General features: G+C 41.6%; 1 protein-coding gene across 1 annotated transcript in view; it reads right to left on the reverse strand.

Annotated features, from left to right (window-relative positions):
- The window catches only part of LOC116335748 (guanine nucleotide exchange factor VAV3), a 91,390-nt gene extending 74,591 nt beyond the window's left edge, over positions 1-16,799 (reverse strand). The window contains exon 1 of the mRNA XM_031759500.2: positions 16,332-16,799. Coding sequence (XP_031615360.1) covers positions 16,332-16,538 — 207 coding nt within the window. The 5' untranslated portion in view covers positions 16,539-16,799. The remainder of the gene's footprint in view (positions 1-16,331) is intronic.
- Between the last annotated feature and the right edge of the window lie 4,031 nt (positions 16,800-20,830).

A 20,830-nucleotide genomic window follows, 5' to 3' on the forward strand; every position in this document is an offset into this window, starting at 1 on the left:
TATGTCATTGCATTATCTGGATCTCACAGTCTAAACTGAGTCAAAACTCATTCAATTAATCTTTCGACTGCTGCATCCTGGTGTCCTCTCCGGCTGACTTCATGGAGATACACATACACAAATCAGAAAGCGATGTCTCCCCACAGTCCGAGCCCACACTCAAAACCTTGTTTTTTTTCTATCCTCATCTCTTTCATGTCTTCATGCCTTCAGATCTCCATAAAGTTATGATTGTGATGTTTATCTTCAGCAAATTGCTGCACAAGAGCATCAAGTTAAAATGAGGCCATGAAGCCAAGAGAAATTGGCTAAATCACATACAATTTAAAAAGCAACGCTTCAAACACAGCTCATTAACAATCACCAAACATACAAGCTGGCTGGTTATAGTTGCTGCATTTCCAAATTCAAAAGCACATTACTAACATTAATACATAGCTATATAACTCTTGTACATTTGACAATATTGGGCGCACAGGCAAGTCCATCTGTATATACTGTTGTGGTGTGTTTATGTTCAGCCTCCATTTCAGCTTTATACAATGTGCTGCGTTAAATCAGTTTCTCAAAGATAGTTTGAGAAAGAGCTGAAAGACGTTACACTAGCTAAGTTATTTTTAAACTGAAGGTTTATTGTTTCCCTGGTATAAAGTTGGAAGTAAATAAGTACAAAAACTGAAGGAATCATCATTTTCCAAAGATGAGTGATTTCTCATTTAGATAGATTTTTATTATTATTATTTTATTATTTTGTTGTTTCAGCAACATTAAATTTAAAAACTGCACTTTTGAGTTAAATTATATATTTATAATTTTAATAAATGACAAGTTAAAAAGGCATGAACATTTTTTTGTATCGAAAAAATATCGAACCGTGACACCAAAGTATCGAACCAAACCAAACCATGAATTTTGTGTATCGTTGCACCCCTACATATACATATATATATATATACATATATATATATATGTATATCCATATAAAAAAGTAAAGAAAACATGGGAGATGGGTTGATGTTGCATATGTCCACTAGAGGGCAATTTCCCAGTTGGCAACATGTGTGGAACCCCACAAATACAACAACCAGCTGATTCAAACAGAGTCAGGCAGAGTATGAACAAGTAAATAACCGTACATAGTAAATGTTAGGGAAATCTGTTTATGTATCATGTGTATGGAAAAGTATTATTGGCTCATATATTGAAATATCACATTGCAAAATCACCAAATATCGGTATTGTTCTTAAAAATTCTATATCTGTTGGGCTCTACTGGATATCAACAAAGTGTAACAGACATCTGAAACATCTGAAACCATTGTTTCATGGTTGTGTTGCCAACAGGGAGACTGTAGAGTGCCCTCTTGTGGACAAACTATGCAAAATCAACACTAGTTAGATCGATGAAGGGTGTTTCTCCCATCTCTTTTTTACCCTTTTGTTTATTGAACATTACAGTCTGATAATGACAGATTAGCAAATAGTGAATACTCTAAAGCTACTTTCAGCTGCTCATTTATTTACAAGGTGTACCCATAGCATGTTTGATTTGGCTCTGCCTGATGCAGCCTAATGGAGATTTGTCTCTTCCGAGGACCTAACTGAGGATCTGAGGATTTCACTTTAAAATCTGCCACTATATTAATTTTTCTGGTGAGCACAGACTGTCTATTTTCCATACTAGGCAACAAGGTTATTAGCAGGCAAGCAGCACAATGCAAATACACTAATGAAGATGAAAAGAAACTCTTTCTCAGCCTTATACCATTAGAGCTTAATTACAGCTGAGTGTGCACGTTGACACATGAAAATTGAATCAAATGATCAATAAGTAACTCTACTAATAAACAAGGTCATTTACTGAGCATGCAAGTGTGTTTTGCTTCATCTGCAGCTTAAAACTTTTGCTAATGATCTTAATGGAGTTCAGTCCAGAAACTGTTTATCCATATTATGTGGAACCACTGAAAAGGTCTAAAGTATTAAGTAAAAGACGTTTAACACTGTTTTCGTAGAACTGCTGGCACTAAGTGAGTGAAGGGGGGTGATGTCAACACACAGGGCTTAACCAGCATGCAGCATCTGCGATTTAGCCTTCCTGTAGTTAATACACGATGGAAGACAAAAAAAGGATGCTGATGTAAGAGATGTTTCCGAAAGATTTTGTACTGGTTTTGGCCACACCACTATGCACCAAATTGCTGGGAACATTTTTTGTTTGTTTGTTTGCTTTACATCCGAGCATTATTAGACGTGCTGCGTGACAAAATGACACTTACATGATGGAACTATCAGTAAATCGATACTTACACGTCAGTTACAAAGACAACACAATATCACAGCCAACACAGAGTCACAACAGGAACGGCTGTGTGGTTTCGGCTTGGGCATTTGAGCAATGAGGACTTATGGTCAAACCAGGACAACGGGATCAGAGTATACAATGAATGTAGACAACTCAAAGCACTGCACTGCTGTGTATAAGAAGTAAGATAGACTAACTTCATTGCCCCTCAGCACTGTCAGCTTTGTAAAATGTCTGAAAAAACTCAGGAGTATCTGAATTAGGGGCAGAAACGCTCGGTTACTTTAGGTGACAGCCATGTTTAATTGCGTGGAAGCATTTTAGCAGAAATACAGTCTTTTTTTTTAAAGGCTGCGATCTTTCCATAGGTCCTTTTTTTAGATTTGAGTATCTTAAAGGAGACTGTCTTCTTCTTTTTCTTCTTGGGTAACAGGTTCGCAGGAAACAGATTTCATTCGCTGTTTCCTGTTTGCTAAACAGGCCGCATATATGAGTCCATACCTTTAGGCCTGACTGCAATCATGTATGGCAACTTTTGAGAAACTAATTGAGTCAGCGTTACTCTGTTATGCGTGACACACCTTCCCTCTCATGGTACGACGCAGAATCAGATTTGTCTGTGCGGAGCATGTCCATGCATCAAATATAAAATGCCTCTCTGCCGCAATTGAATTACACTTTACAGATGGCTTCACAAGAGAGAGAAAAGCCCCCAGCCAGCGAGCTCCAGATAAGAGTAGAGCAGCAAGCAAGCACTGAGTGAATAATATTGAATGTTTACACTTGTACACATCACTTTCTTTTATCAGACAAGCACATCTTGTCTGCCTGGAGTCTCTGGAGAGTCCCAAAGGACCTCACTATATTATCTAAGGGAAGCAGCTTCACAGAGGACATGCTATATGAAAGACAGCTTCTCTACTGCACTGAGCCGAAGACAGCAAAGAGGGAATTGTATTAACAAGAGTGGAGCGGGATGAGGCAACCGCTAACTGTTCCACTGGCAGCTTTTGTTCTGCATTAGTGACTCTCTGGGGCGCAAGAATCGAAGGCCTTATGTGTCAGTGTGTGCATGCGTGTGTGCGTGTGTGTGCGTACATATGAATCCAGACTCCAAGTCCAGGCCAATGAGAGAGTGAGTTCTAAAAGAAAATTTCAAAAAATCAGAATTTGCCATTAAGAGATGATATCCACCCGTCAGCCATAACATTAAGACCACTGACAGGTGGGGTGAATAACATCAGTCATGTTTCAGCGCGATCTTCCGCTGGGAAACCTTTAGTTACAGCATTCATGAGGATGTTAACATGACGAGTCGAACCACTTAAACCTTACAGACCAAGAACATCAACCAATGGAAGCTACATTTCCCAGTGGCAGCAGCCTCATCCAGGAAGCTCAAGGAGAGATTGTGCCTTGCCATAATGTCAAAACAGCTCATAAAACAGACTTGAGAGCTGGAGATACTGGCATGGCCAAAATCCCTAATGTGAGAAAAGATTCACAAATCAGCAGCTCAACCCATGAAGTCCAAAAAAACTTAGAGCTTCAGAATATCCCAGTTTAAAGTGATTTTAGCATCTGTGGCTAACCCACACGCAAGCTAACATTAGCTTGCAGGTGGAAGCTAAATGTGTAGAGAAGATGAACTAAAAAGATGTTTTAGAAGGATCCAAGAATTAAATAGTTTAAGTAAACAGAGTCCCCTGAGATTACAGACTTCCTTTACTACTACACTCACTGGGGATCGATCCTTTGGCTGTAAAGCTACATCGTTGCTACATCTAGACCGTAAAACTCTCTGAAAACCTTTACCACAACCTACAGCGTAAACTATGTGCAATGTAACTACACATCGGGTCGATACAGTCCGCAACTATCGTCAATGGCCTGTTCGCTCGTGACTTAACAATTGTCACTAGTCTGTCTTGTATCAATTGAGGTAATGTACAACGTGAAAAACCTTGAGGGAGAAATATGTTAGCCTCTAAAAACTCTGACTACAACAAAGGCTTTTTAAAAATACCAGTGTGTTAATTGTTTCTATTGGCTGGTACTGCATATAAAACACCAGGACAGGAGTACAAGGTAATTAACCCATAATGCACCACCAAAAGATTAAAGCAACGATGTCGACCACTTACGTAGGTTATGTTCTAGGCTCTACAAAGATTTCCTGCTGAAGTCTAAATAAGGCCTCATTCGAAGTTTGTACTTTGTCTTATTTATTTGATGCTTTCCTTTTATGTCTTTCCATTTCCCACAGACCCCAACTGTAAGCCTGGTTAAACGGAAAAAGTCTTTAAAATGCTGTTAAAACAGTGTTAACATTTGCAGTATCTTTGGGGTTTTATGTCTCTCACATCCAGCCCCCAAAACAGATTTTACCGTGTTTTGCAAGTAAAACTTATGACGTGACATTGTGACACGGTGTCCCCTGCAGCGACCCTTATCAAACACGCTTGTTTTTGTCATGTATTTACGAAATAGGGCAAGCAGTAGCTTTATTTAAAACCCTTCAATTCAAATATGTTCCCACTGAAACTGCACCGCATGCAAGGCAGATGCATCCAACAATGTTCACGCACCTATTTCTGTACTTCAGTGAAAACAGCAAACAGCTTCATTGTGGAGAACAAGGAATTAAAGACAGATTAGGCTGTGAAGTCTCAGCAGGAAGCTCCAAACACGCGCCAGTTAGGTTTGGATAAAATGCATAGTTTACACAGTACAAGACTGATGTATGGAGGGCTTAAAAATCTTACATGTGAATTTCATTTCTGAGACCAACCATGTGGAATATAAGTCAAAGATAAAAAATCCTGTATATCAATGTAGTGTTTTTGATATGTCCCTGTATCCACAGTAAGGATCCAGTTTCTGCTCATGTATTCCTTGATACAAGCCTAAGCTCCATAGCAACAAGCCGGAGCCTTTTATGGGCCCCGTGTGGATTGTGTTGCTTAATGAAATCCTGGTCTCATTCTCTCATAGATATACACAATGAAATACAGCCAGACGTTTGGCCATCGCCCCACATAAACCTTGTTTATGATCAATTAATTACAAAGCATCTTTTGCAGAGGGACCCAAAGCCTTTGTGCAAAGAATCCAAATTCTCAGGTAAGAGCTCCCCAAATGTCATCTGCTTGCTGACAGCAAAATGGGATAGGAAAGAGGAAACCATGAAATGTAGAGGAGATATATACATTAGGTGTATCGTGTTTGACTGTCTTGCCACTTTCCATCACTCAGATATTGTATCCGGTGTGAATTACATCATGTGCGCAGGCCTGATCTGTGGAGCTCTTTTGCCAAGACTCTTAAGTCATAACCGGTGGGTGAGATATCACTATCCAAGCGCTCGGGTCACATCCATGTCATGTAGGAGCTTTTGTCAGCTGTGTAACCAGGAAACGGGAGGTGGGAGGCAGGCAGAGGTCTGCTGACACTGTCAAAAACGCTCCTTTCTCTCTCTGCCTGGGCTTGGGATCATCACAACAGGCAGCCTAGCCAGCCAGACGCTCATCATGTTACTCATCCTAACAGAATATTATCAGCGAGTATTCAGCAGCTTTTCTTTCTGGTGTAAAGCAGTAACCCCGTTTTTTAAAGTGCACTAAAACTGCACTGCTTTTGTTTTACAATAAAATTCAACGCAGTGTCTCAGTCCCCATTATTTTCCCATTCACTCGTGACTCTGAATATTCCCTGCTAGTTAATGACAACTTCTTTATCACCTCTTTATCGACAGCTTTTTTTTTTATGTGACTAGGCTCATTGGTTCCCACTCCCTTTGGACGTGGTGAGCTTTAAAAGTCATCTGTGTGTCCAGGAGCTCTATGTGGTGTTCCAGCTAATCCTTCCATTCAGTATGCGGAGTAATTGTCAGGGACAAGCATTATGGTATCAACGAGAGTGAGAGAAAATGAGAATGTGCAGGTTTTTCCCAGCTGAATGACTCAAGCTAAATGCTCATTTTGAATTAAGAATGGAAAAGTGTGTAATTTAAAAAGGGTAATTTATGATGGCAGAAACATGAAAAGTCATCACCTTTGTCATTATTCATCACTCTGTCGATGATGGTTGGTCACGAGCAGATGGTCCATGTTCCTGTCGCCTAGGTAACCCGCTAATGTTTTTACCACCCTGTCATATCTAATCAACTACATCCTTCGCTCTCATTGGTAGTCACTTCACTCCCTTCCCTCAAAGTTGAAAAAAGTTTATCTGGTAAAATAAATTGTTAAAAGTTCGTGAATGTCATTGGTTTTCTATGGTCTCTGATCACCACATCGCTTTACTGACACCCCCGTCACTCTACAGGTTCTTTCAGCTGATTGTTTAGGATCATTGATCTGATCAGCCTGAATCACAGATGCAGCAGCCACTTATTTTCAATGCAGATGTTCAACACTATATGCAACCTTCCCAGCAGCAAAAAAATACAGAAAAATTAGGCACATGTCTCGTAAACGGCCAAAGAGCCAGATATTTCCTTCAGTGGTTGGTGGAGAACAAAGTATAGCAAAAAGGAACGTGAATGCCAGTTTTTAACTTGTTGGATAATCAGAAACACAAATTAGTAACTGAGTATCTCACGCCATGTCTGCTGAATGTGTAAACAATAATAATTTTGATTTTAAAAAGTTGCCATGTTAACTTTCTAAGCCAAATACACATTAATGCTTCATTTTAAATACACAGAACAATAACCATCACCGAGTCAAACCTCAGTCACACTAGAGAAAAAATAGGTCCACAACCACCCAGGAAACTACAAAAGAAATCGGTGGTTGGCTAATGATTTACTTTTCTTCACATTTCAGCACCTGATTACAAGTAGTTGCAGCAAACAGAGGTGGAGCGTGCAACACACTCGTCTGGATGACCAGTTTCAATTGCAAGGTGATTGCACAGGTCACTTTGTGGGAGGTATTCTACTTCCAAACAATCACGGTCCAACTTTGACATACTGTAAAGACTCTCAGAGGGACTGGCAAAGGTTTGCAAGCAACTGCAAACCGTGGAATTTATAAATACAGGCTTTAATTTTTGGATTATTCACTGTTAATTGCTGCATTATGCAATTGTCAACCAATTCAATAACAAACCCATATCAGACTGACTCCATCTTATTGCCCTTCTATCACCAAAGTCGTTCTGAAGACTGCAAGTGGTCTCCAAGTGGTTGCAGACCTCGATCCTGTCTTTTATTCAAAGACAGTGAGATGGAAAATTCATTGTATTTGATTGCAATAACCGAGTTTGTGCCACAGACGGTCTCTAACTCCACTGTTTACTGTAGTGTTAATGTAGCATTAAAGAACTGCAAGACTTTTTGAGTTGGTACTAAACAGCCAACCAAGATTATGAAACAAATGGTTGATGCCCTCTTTGGATTTTGTGCAACTAAACAACAAATGATTCAAGCTTAAGTCCACAAGTCTTTAATTTTTATAAGAGGTGCTCCAAACCACAGAATTGCATTTAATGTCTCCTAAAAAAAAAGGCCAGAACGATCAGTAATTCAAATATCGTCATGTTGCCCAAGCAGAGTTTTGAAATTCATGTATGTAAATGTCATCAGCGTCACCTGATGACATTTACATACATGAAGGTGAATGGCGCCCTAAGCTGCACGCTCAACTCCCCCGATACTTAAAGTGAGAATTCACAGGAAGAAGTGAAGATGACAGGAAGCCTTTCTCGTGACATTTCTGACATTTTGAAGAGCTTTGATTTCCCCATCCACACAAAAGAGCCAGGCGCAGGCTTACAGTACAGCTCCCCGAGCCTCTCTGTGGCAACAAAGAGGCAAGAGGGGAAAAACCCTGTTACCTCCCCCACAACACCAGTACGTGACTCGGTAGCCATTTTCCATTAAATCCTGGTTTTAACCCAGATGACCCCCACATGTACACAAAGCTTACCCCTGCCCCCACCCCTGATGATAAGGCGAGTGAATTAGTGTTACTGTGTGAGATATGAACCCTCGTGGCTGCGGCAACGCAGGTCAAGCAGTTTCAACTCAACTGTGACCGGCTCGGCAGGATTAAAAGGAGTCAGGGTTGTGGAGAGTGGAGAGTTGAATGTCATATAAACTGTGTCAAGCACTAAATAAAACGTACACACTGAATGAGCAAACACTGAAGCGTGAATGGTGAGCAGACAGCATCCCTCCTCCGTCTCCTCCTCTTTCCTCCTCTCCCTTATTTTCTGCCTCTTGGAAGATTGTGTTAAAAAATGTGAACAACTCTGCCGTGTTACTTGACAGAGCGAGGTCAATGGCTGTCTGACCCGTGCGTGTGCATGTGTGTGTGCCGCTGCCCATTCAGGCGAGTGGGGTTTGACTGATATGGGTTTGTGCAGGGCCTATTTTTGGAACCACGCTGTGAAAAGACGCACATTTAGAAGGATAAACTGAACATTTGTCCGTTTCCACCTTCCACAAAGATTTATTTCTGGCAAATTAGAGCCTTTAATTCGACCTTTCAGGCCTTTAACTGACCTTGTCCCTTGTCCTCATCACCTGCATGTGCTGTGTTATACATGTATTGAGTCACAACAGCTCCTAATCTATTTCAGGGACTCTCCCCCTCTCTGTCTCCATTACACAAATGCGGACATTCCCATTTCCGACAGACAACGGCCATCCATCACCTCCACACTGTCAGCACAGGGCACCTTACACATTACTGTCCCTGCAGGAAAAGACAATAATCTCATGAACTGCAGACGGCTTTTCTATTCCGGGTCCATACGCTTGTACGAAAATGTATCTCCCTCATGTGCACAAAAGATATATGCAGCTTCATTCATTTCCACCCATCTCTCCCAGCTCCAGGCTTTCCACAACAGTAAACCTGTCAGTAAAAGGTTATGAGCGTGGTTGGTGGTTGTACGCCGGTATCATCAATGTGTACATCTGCAGCTCCCGACTGTCTTCCAGATAGTATCCTGACATTTCCGAGCTCAGAAAAAAGGTAAAACTGCAGTTGTTGTTTGCTAATGCGCCTCTTTAAATGTTCATAATCATACTGTACGCCGAGGGTCTCCTTGAAAACTAAATGTCACTTGTGATGATGATTGTTTGCCAGTAAAGACAACAGACAGTATTGACTTTCTTAAAGCTCTCAGAGCACTCAACAGTGATTAACTGAATCCAAAGCACCACAACTGAGTAACATAATAAATATTGATTGCAAGTACATTCTCCACCAGCGAATAGCTCCTAATAAAATCAGCATATACATTACCTATAGTTTTAACGTGCACTGGAGCGTAGCCTTTACCGGTTGGCTGTGGTTCGGCTTGTTACCTTGGTGACAGGAAGAAAGGTCAGTTTGCTCTGTGCACAAGTGCGATGCAACGCAATGGCGTCTTTGCAAATGTCTACATCCATGTCACTGTACATAAAGCCGCACATGTACGTGAACGTCATCGGGGTGACACGCTGGAACAAACTAGCGCAACTGCACCGGAATTGTAAATGGAAGGCCGTGGAGCCTTGCAACAACGTGGCGTGCATGAGTGCAGTAATGTGGTGTTTACACTCTGACAGGTGCAATCTTTCCTTCAAAATGAACCAACGAGGGCAGCCGAGCTCCAACAGCTCAGATGGAGTCATCATGGGACTCATGAGCTGTCTCTGAACCCTTGTATACTGCATACTAATAGCATGCACTTGGTCGCGTGTGCAAAATTAGCATGCAACGCGGACTCACAGGTGTGAGTGCGCATACAATAAGGATGAGAATAATAAGTAATAAGGATGGTCACTGGTGCTGTTTTCCTGCATAACAACACTCAACAGAAAGAAGCAGAAAAGCTGAAAAAGTACGCTCCAGTGCAAAATCTTTACAATGTAATGAGATATGATACCAGAGAGGCAAAGTGACGTCACTGGAAACTAGCTGAGAAGGTTAAATCCATTCAGATATCAAACTCACACTTTCTGATTCTATGTATCAAACTCCACAAACCTCATTGTGCTTGAAAAGCAAGAAGACTCAACTTCAGTTTCTTACTTCCACAAAAACATTAGAAGTTCTTTTCAGACTTGTTATAACAAGAAAAGCACACTTTGTAGTGTCCATCGAATCCACAGAGCAGGTCTTTGTGAGATGCGAGTCTGTGACGCACAAATTTACATTGGATCTAACGCCTTTTCTTTTCAACATTTTGTGATATGCTGAGTATCGCAACAGCACATTTTGTAATTTATAACCTTTTCTTTACTGGAAATTATGTCCTCAGAGTTCAGTTTTGTCAATATCTGTCCGATATACAATATCGGTGTCAAAAAAGCTAAAATTGTCAAGCACACATACACAACACTGTCACTAAAACCTGCCATAAATGTTGTCATAAGGCAAAGTTAGTCTGCTATCGATCTCATATCAATAATCTATTGGTCTGATATCAGTCTGATGTCACACTATTGTCAATGAGTTTTTTTGTTCTATTTTCACTCGTGTGACTGAGCCATTAGTTTGCTCTGAATTAGGACAAAGCTTTGTCGGGGTAAGCGGTCCAGCCTTGGTGATTTAGTTTAGATGATTTAATTTAAGTTTGCTAGGCTAACGTTATCTCAGGATTGCGGTGCATAAGATTAGCCCTTTTCTCCATAGTATTTTCACAGTAAAATATCAATATTTAGTGTCTCGATATAAGATCACTATGTGAAATATCACTATACTGTGCTGTTTCCATTTCCCCCCCCATCCCTAATATCTATTCCCTTGCTTTTTTATAAAAAACTACATTCGATTTTTCATTCACTAAGCTTTATTCCTCTATAAATACATTGTAATTGCACTCTGATACTTCACACCAAACCCTGAACTTTGCTACTCGAAACATTCGTGCAAATGCAAATTTAGAAGCTGACATCTGAGGTGCCTTCTTACACGTCTTTAAACAGGATCGCAATCTGTTATGTAGATGCAGATCCCCTTTGCTCAGCTTATATGACTTGCCTCATTGCACAGGCACCGAAAAGAAAATGAAGACATCCTCTCTCTGTCTTTCTCATTCTCCCACTCAAATCTCTGTATCTGACTTTTGTCTCTGCAACTGAAGTGCGAGCCTCTGAGTCTTTGAAGCCTGCTGTACACAGAGCTCACTGTGGGAAAGTGGCTTCTTTGCTTTGCATCACAGAACTTTGGTCTGAGTCCAATAAAATATACATATGTGCCATGTATAATGTATAATACCATTCTCTCAGCGTACCGTGTGTACAAGACCTTTAAAGAGTCATATCCAGGTCAGGTGAAACCACACACCTGTCAATATGTATTATGGAAAATGATCAAAAATAAATACATTTGCTGTTTATTAGTTGTTTTAAAGAGTATAATGGATAGATTACATCACACTAGTCTGCATCGCATTAATAGAATTCATAAATGTGTTAATCGGGTCTTCACTGCACAAAAATTAAGAAAGCATCCTCTGTTGCTTTTTTTTGACAGTTAATCAGCTTCAGTGCTCTCTGAAAACCTCTCTGCTGTTTGAGGCGTGTTAAAATTAGACCAGACTGTCATTCACACGCCGTCATTCTCTCACTTTCGCTTTCCAAAAATGAAGAATCGGCCTTGACATCTTTGAAGACAATTCTATAAAGAACAATTCTTTTTTTTCTTCTTCTTTTTTTGTGCACTGTGAAGAGAGAAGTGGCTTTTCTCTTAATTGCGTTCTTTGGTCTGAGCTTGATCGAGGGCATGTTTAGTTTCACTTCCTTCCTCTATTCCATTTCCTGATTTCCTGTGCACGTTGAGGCTCACGGCCGGTCTGACTGACAGACTTTTAGCAGCTGGTTGGTTTTGCGGCAGCGTTCTCACTCTGAAGCTGCAGTTTAAAATCCTGTGTCATGGAACGCAACAGCAGGCTAGACAAGTTTGGGGCGCAAGGGCAGATTTCAACTTCAATCAAATGATATAATTATATGCTTTTAAACCCAACGCAGTAACAATTTCATGGCGTTCTTTGCAAATTCACAGCCAGTCATTGGTTGTCCTTTACCCTATCCTTTCACTATTGGGTTTTTAGTACATTCTGTGACAGACACTCAGACAAATGCAACCAGCTCACACAGGGAGGGTTTGCTGGTTGCACCATGACAAGCACGGTTCCTCTTAAAGCTAAAGCCTGAATTCCACTGAGTCAAAAACAACTACTGATTATGTGGTCTTTGTTGGGTAGAAAACCAGAATGCTGCTTTGGCTGTGGTTGAGCTGTGTCTAGACTACAATTATGGTCGTCCCTGCAATGTAAAAGCGCTGATCAAAATGGGTCAAATTCTTGCTTTATGTTGATACTAGGTCCTGATACTGATATACTGATGCTAGGTAAAAGCAAATGACGTGCCGTTTACACAATTCCAGACACATAAACAGACGAATGTCTACTTAACCAATCTTTGTTCATTGCACTGACATCTTTCTTTTTCCTTTCACCAAAGGGCAACCTCTTAGTTTGAAAAATGATGCCTACACACCAGTGCCAAAACATAAACTGCAGTTTTCTAGAAGGCTTAAAAACAAGTCAGCCCCCACAGACTCTTCCATTGCCCAACGTCACTTAAGAAATAAGCATGTTCACTCTCTTTTTGGACAACTTCCCTTTAATGACAACAGCAGCAGAGGTGCATTTTTACATACCTCATTTATTTACATTGTATTGAAGCCTAAACAGGTGAGACATCGGCCGCTAAGACAACTGCGAGTTGTCTTCAAAGCTTCCCCTTAGCTTAGTTGGCACCGTCTCGGGAATTTTTACGCAATTACCTGACAAAAAACTGTTCTTTGCTGCCCAGTTGGTAGTAATAGACCAACTAAGAGGTTAATAACATGCATATACGACTGTGTTCCCTATAACTGATGGATGCACTTTGCTAACCAAGTAAACATTAGCGTTAACTTAGCCCTCCAACTTCTTAGCCAAATATGGCCACTTGGCTTCAAAAACCAAGAGACCAACAGAGAAAAGGCTAAACTCAAGGCTTTAAAAAAGTAGCCTTCACCAGAAAAAAAGCTACAGTACACATCAACTCATTTCATTAGTATGAGGTGAGAATCCCCAATAGACTGCTGCCTCGCCCTAAGTCTGCCAGAAATTTCTTCCTATTGAAAGGACGTTTTTCCTTCCCACTGTCGCCAAATGCTTGATCATAGTTGTCTGATTGCTGGTGTTTTCTCTGCACTATTGTAAGATCTTGGTCAACTATTGTTGTTATTTGGCACTATATAAATAAAAAATACACAGACATCAGGTACTTTATTGATCATTTCACAGCTTTTTCATCCAACATCCGAGTGACCTACTGGGTCTCTGATGGCCTGATATGGTCCATTTCCTAACAGAAATGAAACACAATATAGACCTTACAAATAACCTAAACACAATTAATGGTGCAGAAAGAGAAGCAGCCCTTTCTGATTTCAACATCACGCACATGAGCTCTCCAGAGATTCTCAAGCATCATACATTAATTAAAGCAGCCAACCTCAATGCAGCAGGCTAGCCCTGCAGGTCCCATTATGTCCTCTGAGATGCCTCTGTGGAGGCTAGACAGGCCCTTTGTAGCCCTGTCCTACCACTGCCTTTGTCTTTCCCTCTCGTAGGTCCCATGGGTAAGGCCACAGTGGCGTCCCATGTGTTATTATTGGCCAATGATAAAGTAGCTGCCACGGTCCTCATGAATTATGCAGGGTGAAAAAGGGAAGCAGCTCCACCCTCAGTTTCATAAATTTAACTTAGAGGAGACAGAGGGAGGAAAGTTGTAGGGGGGCTTCTGTCACCTTTTTTTTTACGATTATGTGCATGTAGGAGGAGTTGGGGGTGTTCGTATCCAGCCTCATGTGGTGTGAATGTGCTTGAAAGGAAAAGCTATGAGTTATGGTTTTACTGACATGCCAGCCTGAGAACAAATACTTGCTACTCATAGTAATACTCTGTAAGCAGAACCAAAGCTAAGAGTACCTGAACATATAAAGAGGTCATAAAGGTGTATAACTGCTGCTATGATTTCTGTTCAGCCAATAGGAAGTAATGCACTTCACACCCTAGTGTATACTGCAAAAAGCAAAAGATGAACTACGATATGTGTGTTGCGTTAGCAATTACAACAAAATAACACCCACCTAGAAACCTCGGACTTAACACAGAAAGCTATTTCACACTGTTTAACTTGAATTTGGGAAATACAAAAACACGGTGGCAACATCACCAAATGGACTTTGTAAACGTATGGGATTGTGCTCAAGCCTACTACTAATGCTAATTTGCCTTTGAGTGTGGCTTCATCACTGACTCGATGTGTGTAAGCCATCCAACCATGCATAAAACACAGTCTGTCTATAAATAACCTAGTCTAGGCCGGGCCAGGCCGGGCACTGAGCATAAATGCAGTTCATAACCTTTCCACACACAGCATCTCATTATGTCACGGCTGACAGACAACACTCAACTATTGATAACTCTCAGTTAGAGCAGTGACATTGATTCAAACGTAACATCTGCCAGTAAATGGACTAATAGGCTTCTCTCACAGCCCCGATCAGGTTTTGACTGAACTGACTGTGTAAACAGATCCTTGAAAAGTATTATTTCCACTGCCCCTGATAACATTAAAATCTTCTAGGCTTTCTTAAAACGTCCACTTGACCCGGACGCAGAGCTCAAACAGCGGATTCCCAATTCAATTGTGAACGAGCGGTAACTGCATATCATATCGACTGCGCTTTTTTTCCAGGAAACAAGCCTAATCCCCTCCTCTCCATCAGACGTGCAGTACATCACGGTACTGATATCATACCTTAATCACCTGTTTGGAGTGGATGAGAGCATTAGAGCATCGATTACAGGTAACACACGGTAATGTGTGTGCACGGCTGTGTGTGTTATTCAGGCAGTCTAATACTCCTACAACAGGCCTGCAGACTCAGTAGGTGAGTGGCTATGTCGCTGTGTGTGCTGTCACCACGCCAGATGCCCAGATTCACTGTTATGAAGGTGAATATTAATCTGGTCCTGGTTCAAGCTGTCCTGTCATTGAAGCAGATGGTATCAAAATAAAAGTGGAGCCACATGGCCACATTTATCTGTCTATATATCTATCTGTCCCATAAAATAAAGACAAAGGAGATTATATGGTTGCCTTTGTTAACTCTTACTCTTCCTTAGGCAAGCCAAACAAGCCATTTTTGCTTGGTTTCCCTTTTTTTTAAAGCACTGCACTCCTATCTATCATCGTGAATCATCTTTTTTTTAAACAAAAAAAACCCCAATTTCTCTAATTAGCATCGTTTACGACAAAACTTAACGGCTTAACCTTTATGCCCTGTGTACAAACATCATGCGCAAAGGGCCTGCTGAAGAGCCCATGTTTATTTTTTGACCTGTGTAGTGTACAGCAACCACTAACCAGCAGCTACTAAGTGAAGTGACAGAATTTGAGAAAGTCAGCTTGTGGTCGTTTTCGCTCACGCTACAACTTTCATGCAGCGCAAAGTTGGCTACCAAACTCCGTTCATTTTTTCCTACATTTTAGCGATTTCCCCTCCGTCTGTCAAACCCGTTTACTCCGTAAAACAGCAAATATGAGCTCCTCGAAATGGAAAGGAGCACGTTTTTTTCTTCGACATACGTTTCGCACACTGACAAGGCCCTCAAGTTGACGACACGGCAACAAACGTGAGCTGACACCGTCGCTTTTGTGCCGCTTTCTGCCGCTGAACCACACAGTTTGGGGATCGGCGGCAACCAAAATCTTTGGAAAAGTTCGACATTTGTTGGAACCGTGCCTTTATTTGTGTACCACGTTGTGCCGAATTACAAATGAAGGCTCTGCAGTCGAGTTAAGATTTGGTGGTGTTGTAGCAGGAGTCCAATTTTTGCCGAAAAGCAATGAAACTTTAAAGCCGCTCAGTTCTAACGGAGTCTGGCCCTCTCCACCGGGGCCAAGTTTCGGCGACGAAAGGAAGGAACGGACAATAGGGGGTGTCTGCGGTCCGCTTCTTACCTGTGACATTTGCGGCCGGAGGTTGATCTCCTTCAGGTTGATGGTCTGGGGTCTCAGGTTGTTGAGCAGATGGCACAGGAGGACTCCATCCCGGAGGGTTTGAGCCAAGTCAAATACCTGAGCAGAGTCCCACGTAACCCGGTGGTTAGCTGGGAGCACCTTGCAGTTTATCAGCCACAGCGCGCATTGCCTCCAGTACTCCATCATTATTGTGACTTCGGCCGGGTGAGCTTCAGGAGGTTTCTTTAAATGAAACTAATGACTGTTAGGTGGTGTTTTACACGTTAGCCTAAATCGTATCCATGCTACATGCTACAACTCTAAAAACCCGATGAAAGCTGAGGAGGACCGCTGCACAGGGTGGCGGAGATTCAGGCGACTGCTCCAGGGATGACAGTCCGACACAGTGAGAGAGGCTGTGGATGGAGCGCACCCTGCACCCTTCCTATCTCTCTCTCTCTCCCTCTCTCGCTCCCTCTCTCACTCACTCACGCTCTCTCTCTCTCTCCATCTCTCTATGACTCTCTTCCCTCCCCCTCACCCAGCTCTTCACCTCTTCCGCTTGCCACCCATAGGCTCGTGGAGATGCGTCTATTGCAATGCAAGACATAACCACATAAAGCATACAGTCACATTACACTAAATACACACACATACACACAGGCGCTAAAGCATTTTAAACTCCTGTTCACCGCCAAGTATCAGAACTACATCAAGTCCAAGGTCTGGAAATATTCCAGCTGCACAGACAGAGTAATGGGAGGTGCTGCTTAAATGCTTTAATGATTACACACACTAAACGAATATCTGTGTGAGATACGGAACCCACTTTCATTCCACTTAGCACACGTGCATTTTTTCTTCCCATAAAATGTGACATTATTTAAATACTTTTTTTGTTTAATATCTCTTTGTACCCTCTTTTGAGATAAGTCACACTGGAGTGTTTTACAGCAGTTATATCTGTTGCATTAAGTATGTGGTGTACTACTATGTGGTGCGCCCCTCCTGATCCTTTCCCATCACCTTCCACGTCACGACAGTATTGAACTGAAGCATTTTGCCTGCATGTGCCTGCTTTGTATTTTCTGCAGTCAAGGGTGGCCACACGCTCCTGTTCAGTGATGCATCGAGGGCGTTTGAAGAAGAAATCCTGCATGAGTGAATGCACGATAAGGCAGATGTGCCTTATCTGCTGATGTTCAACATGCTGGAGACACGCTGCGCACTCAACGACTTTTAACCAGGCAGACTTCAACGGCGCTGCCGCTGATTTGTCAAATGTAGGAAAAGAGAACTCACGCTTTTTGTCCGACTTTGTCATTCTGCAAAGTATTTTCTTATTTCTTTGTTATTTATTCCTTATCAGATAAAACCATTCCAGGAACATGAATTATTATGGAACCTGCATTACCTGATTATGGCACAAATACTTCTGTTTTTGTATCTACTTCCATCCTAATAAAGCTTCAAACAGTCACTAAATAAACACTATAAACAACTGGACAACCCAGTGATCTTTACCATAAAACAGTACAGATTGGCTTGCTTTTAGAGTATTTGTTTAATGATCATTTTGATACAATAGCGGAAAAGGCGACTTTATGCTACAGTCTGCTATTTCTTCCAAAAGAGTGGCATGACTGAGCCAATATATGGTCTATTTGAAGATGGATTTATCTTTTATTTGTTCTGTGTGGGGAAAGAAAGAAAAATTGACTAGATTTAGACTAGAACGCTAGTCAGAGTATGCTAAGCTGACTCTTCAGACTTACATGCATCAGATCAAGTGTACTGAACTGCTTGGTAATGGAAATGGAAAGGATGTGGGGTAGTACAGCACGTGCAAGCTGCCTTTTCATCTTTTACCACATGTGAGATTATTGGGTAGCCTTACACAGTTGTTTGGCCCAACACACACCTAGACTCCATCCCATGCGGCTGGCATGATGTTGTTGAGCAATGCAATTAAGCTCCAGGCATGAATGTGGAGCAGGAGAGTGCACCTGTGAGAGAAATTAGACTACTTTTATTGATTCCTGTTGGTGTGCTAGCACAATAAAAAGCAATACACGACAGAAAGTCTGCAGAGGAGACAAAAAAAAGCCAGAAAAGTTAATAGCAGAACGATATACTGCTACAGAAAGATTTAAAAAGCGGAGCAATCTACCTGCCTGTTGCAAAAACTGTATGAATTACATAACAGCGACTGGAATGTGAGAGTCCAGCATGTGAAAGCTAATACAATCCCCTAAGAAGAAAGTGCTGGTAATCTCATTAACAGAGCTACATGAGGCTGCTCTCAGAGTGGGCCCAGAAATTAGAGAAGATGAGAAGAGATGAGACGCACATCTTCCACTTTAATTTCATTTTCAGTAAGATTCTCAGTGCACTAAAGCAGATAACCACTCGTAAATATATATGTATATATATAAATGCAATGCAAAGAATGCGTGCAGATGAATACTGCCGAGTCTATTTCCATGAAATGACTGAACACATGGGGTCCGTGCAAACAATGCCGTGAAGATTAGTCTCCAGCATTTTGCGGTTGTAAACACTTCTGTGATCCCCGCCCCGCATCTCAGCTCCTCATCTCCACTTCTTCTCCTCTTATTTGTGCAGATTTGGACTTGGATGAATGTCAGGGTTGGAACAGGAATGCCTGCTCGTCTGTTTATCCACATTGCATTTAGATTTAGTGTGATTAAATATGGAGGGAGGTTGTGCGGTTTGGTTGTAAGCATCCAGCTTTGTCTTCCGCAGGCTTCACTCTGGATGCCATGGCTGGCATAGCACAGATGACCGGAGAGATGGCTAGCAGCCGGATGCTGGCGGACCTCTCTGCACCCTTCTCCTGTTTCAGCTTCCTCTCCCAGAGTGGACAGCCATGACAATTATCAGCATACCTCTGATTAGTGTCCATGGGGACTGTGGGTAAACACACAAGAGTTTAAAGTTTAATGGAGGATTTTCTGCCATGCATTTTCAGCCTTTTTCATAAAAATGTATATATTCAGCTCAAGTTGCAGCTACACAGAGATGCAAAAACCCAGCGATCTGAAGTAAATGCACCGAACCGTGGTATTACTGCCTTCGATTTTCCCTTAATGCACAAACAACTGATCTGAGTGTTTCTGGGTTATTTTGCTGCTTAGAACTGAAAGGTAATGACTAACCATTTGAGCGTCCAAGAAACAGCATGATAATGTCTGGGCACATATGGCAGATGTGATCTCAGTGCCAGGATTTTTTTTTTATTTTCTTGTCTCGTCACAGCACATAATTAAAGTCAACAATCAAGTCGACGAGCTGTAAGGTTCACTGAGCTACTGAGGAGAAGCAAAACCAAAAATATGGCAGAAAAAGAAGATGAAAGACTGAGCTGAATATATCTCAGGAACAAAAAGGATATTATAAGAAGACTCGTCTTCACCAGAGATCAACTTGGTTTTTCCTCCTGCTTCATTGGGTGTTTAAAATGTTTTACTAGCTGTGCTTTTTCTACAAATAACCATGATGATTTGGATTAACTTACTACTTACAGCTATTTAGATGCAGTTAACCTGAGAAAAATGACAAGAAAAATATGTTTATATTGGTTATATTGAAATTGGGTCATCCAACAGGACAAAGATCTGAAGCGCAGCATCAAATCTAGAACAAGAAAAGAAGAGGTTGCAATGGTCCTGTCAATGTCCAGACTTCAATCCGACTGTAGCAGGACCTCAGGAGAGCTGTGCATGAATGAATGCCTACAAACCTCAAAGACCTGAAGCACTGTTAAAAAGAAGACTGGGCCGCACTGACACAACAGACTGCTAAAGACAAACAGAAACCAGTTATTGAGGCTAAAGGTACTGGTAGTTTTTCACAGCACTGCACAGAATCCTGTAAAAACTTTCTTTTTCACATGACTGTATTCAGTCACGAACTCTCATACAAGAATCTAATGTTTCACACAGCATGGTTTACATAATATTTCTCCTTTTGACCTGTGGATATGGAAGTGGCCCTGTCACCACATTAACCACCTGTACCTGTTTAACTTGAAGTGGTGCCTGAGGTACATTTGTATTCAGTCTTATGCTACTTTCTGACACAGAAAAAAGACCCTAAATTAACTATTCCTGTTTTAGCCATCCTGTATGTGCTACTCCACGCTGTCAGCATTCACACCCCTTACACATTGACACTTAGCTAGTATTGACATCTGCTAACTGAGTGGCATCTCCTCCACTCCCCACTGTCTTGCCAGCTGATCAGAGCACCCAAGCTTTAGCAGTCCCCCGAGCATGCGGGCGTTGCAGTGTTGTCCACACTCCATCAATACCATCTTGTCCGCCTGTAAATTACGGCGGTTCAGCCCTCTCACTGTGTCACTTGATCTAGCGACAGCATGTGATCTGTTATGTGCGGCTCTTTCATCCCCTCTGTGAAAGGCGTGCTAGCTCCCTGACAGAGAAAGCGAATGCTCTCCATTTGCCTTCTGAAGATTG

This window comes from Oreochromis aureus, linkage group 9 (genome assembly GCF_013358895.1).
Source record: "Oreochromis aureus strain Israel breed Guangdong linkage group 9, ZZ_aureus, whole genome shotgun sequence".
In the NCBI taxonomy this organism is placed as follows: domain Eukaryota; kingdom Metazoa; phylum Chordata; class Actinopteri; order Cichliformes; family Cichlidae; genus Oreochromis; species Oreochromis aureus.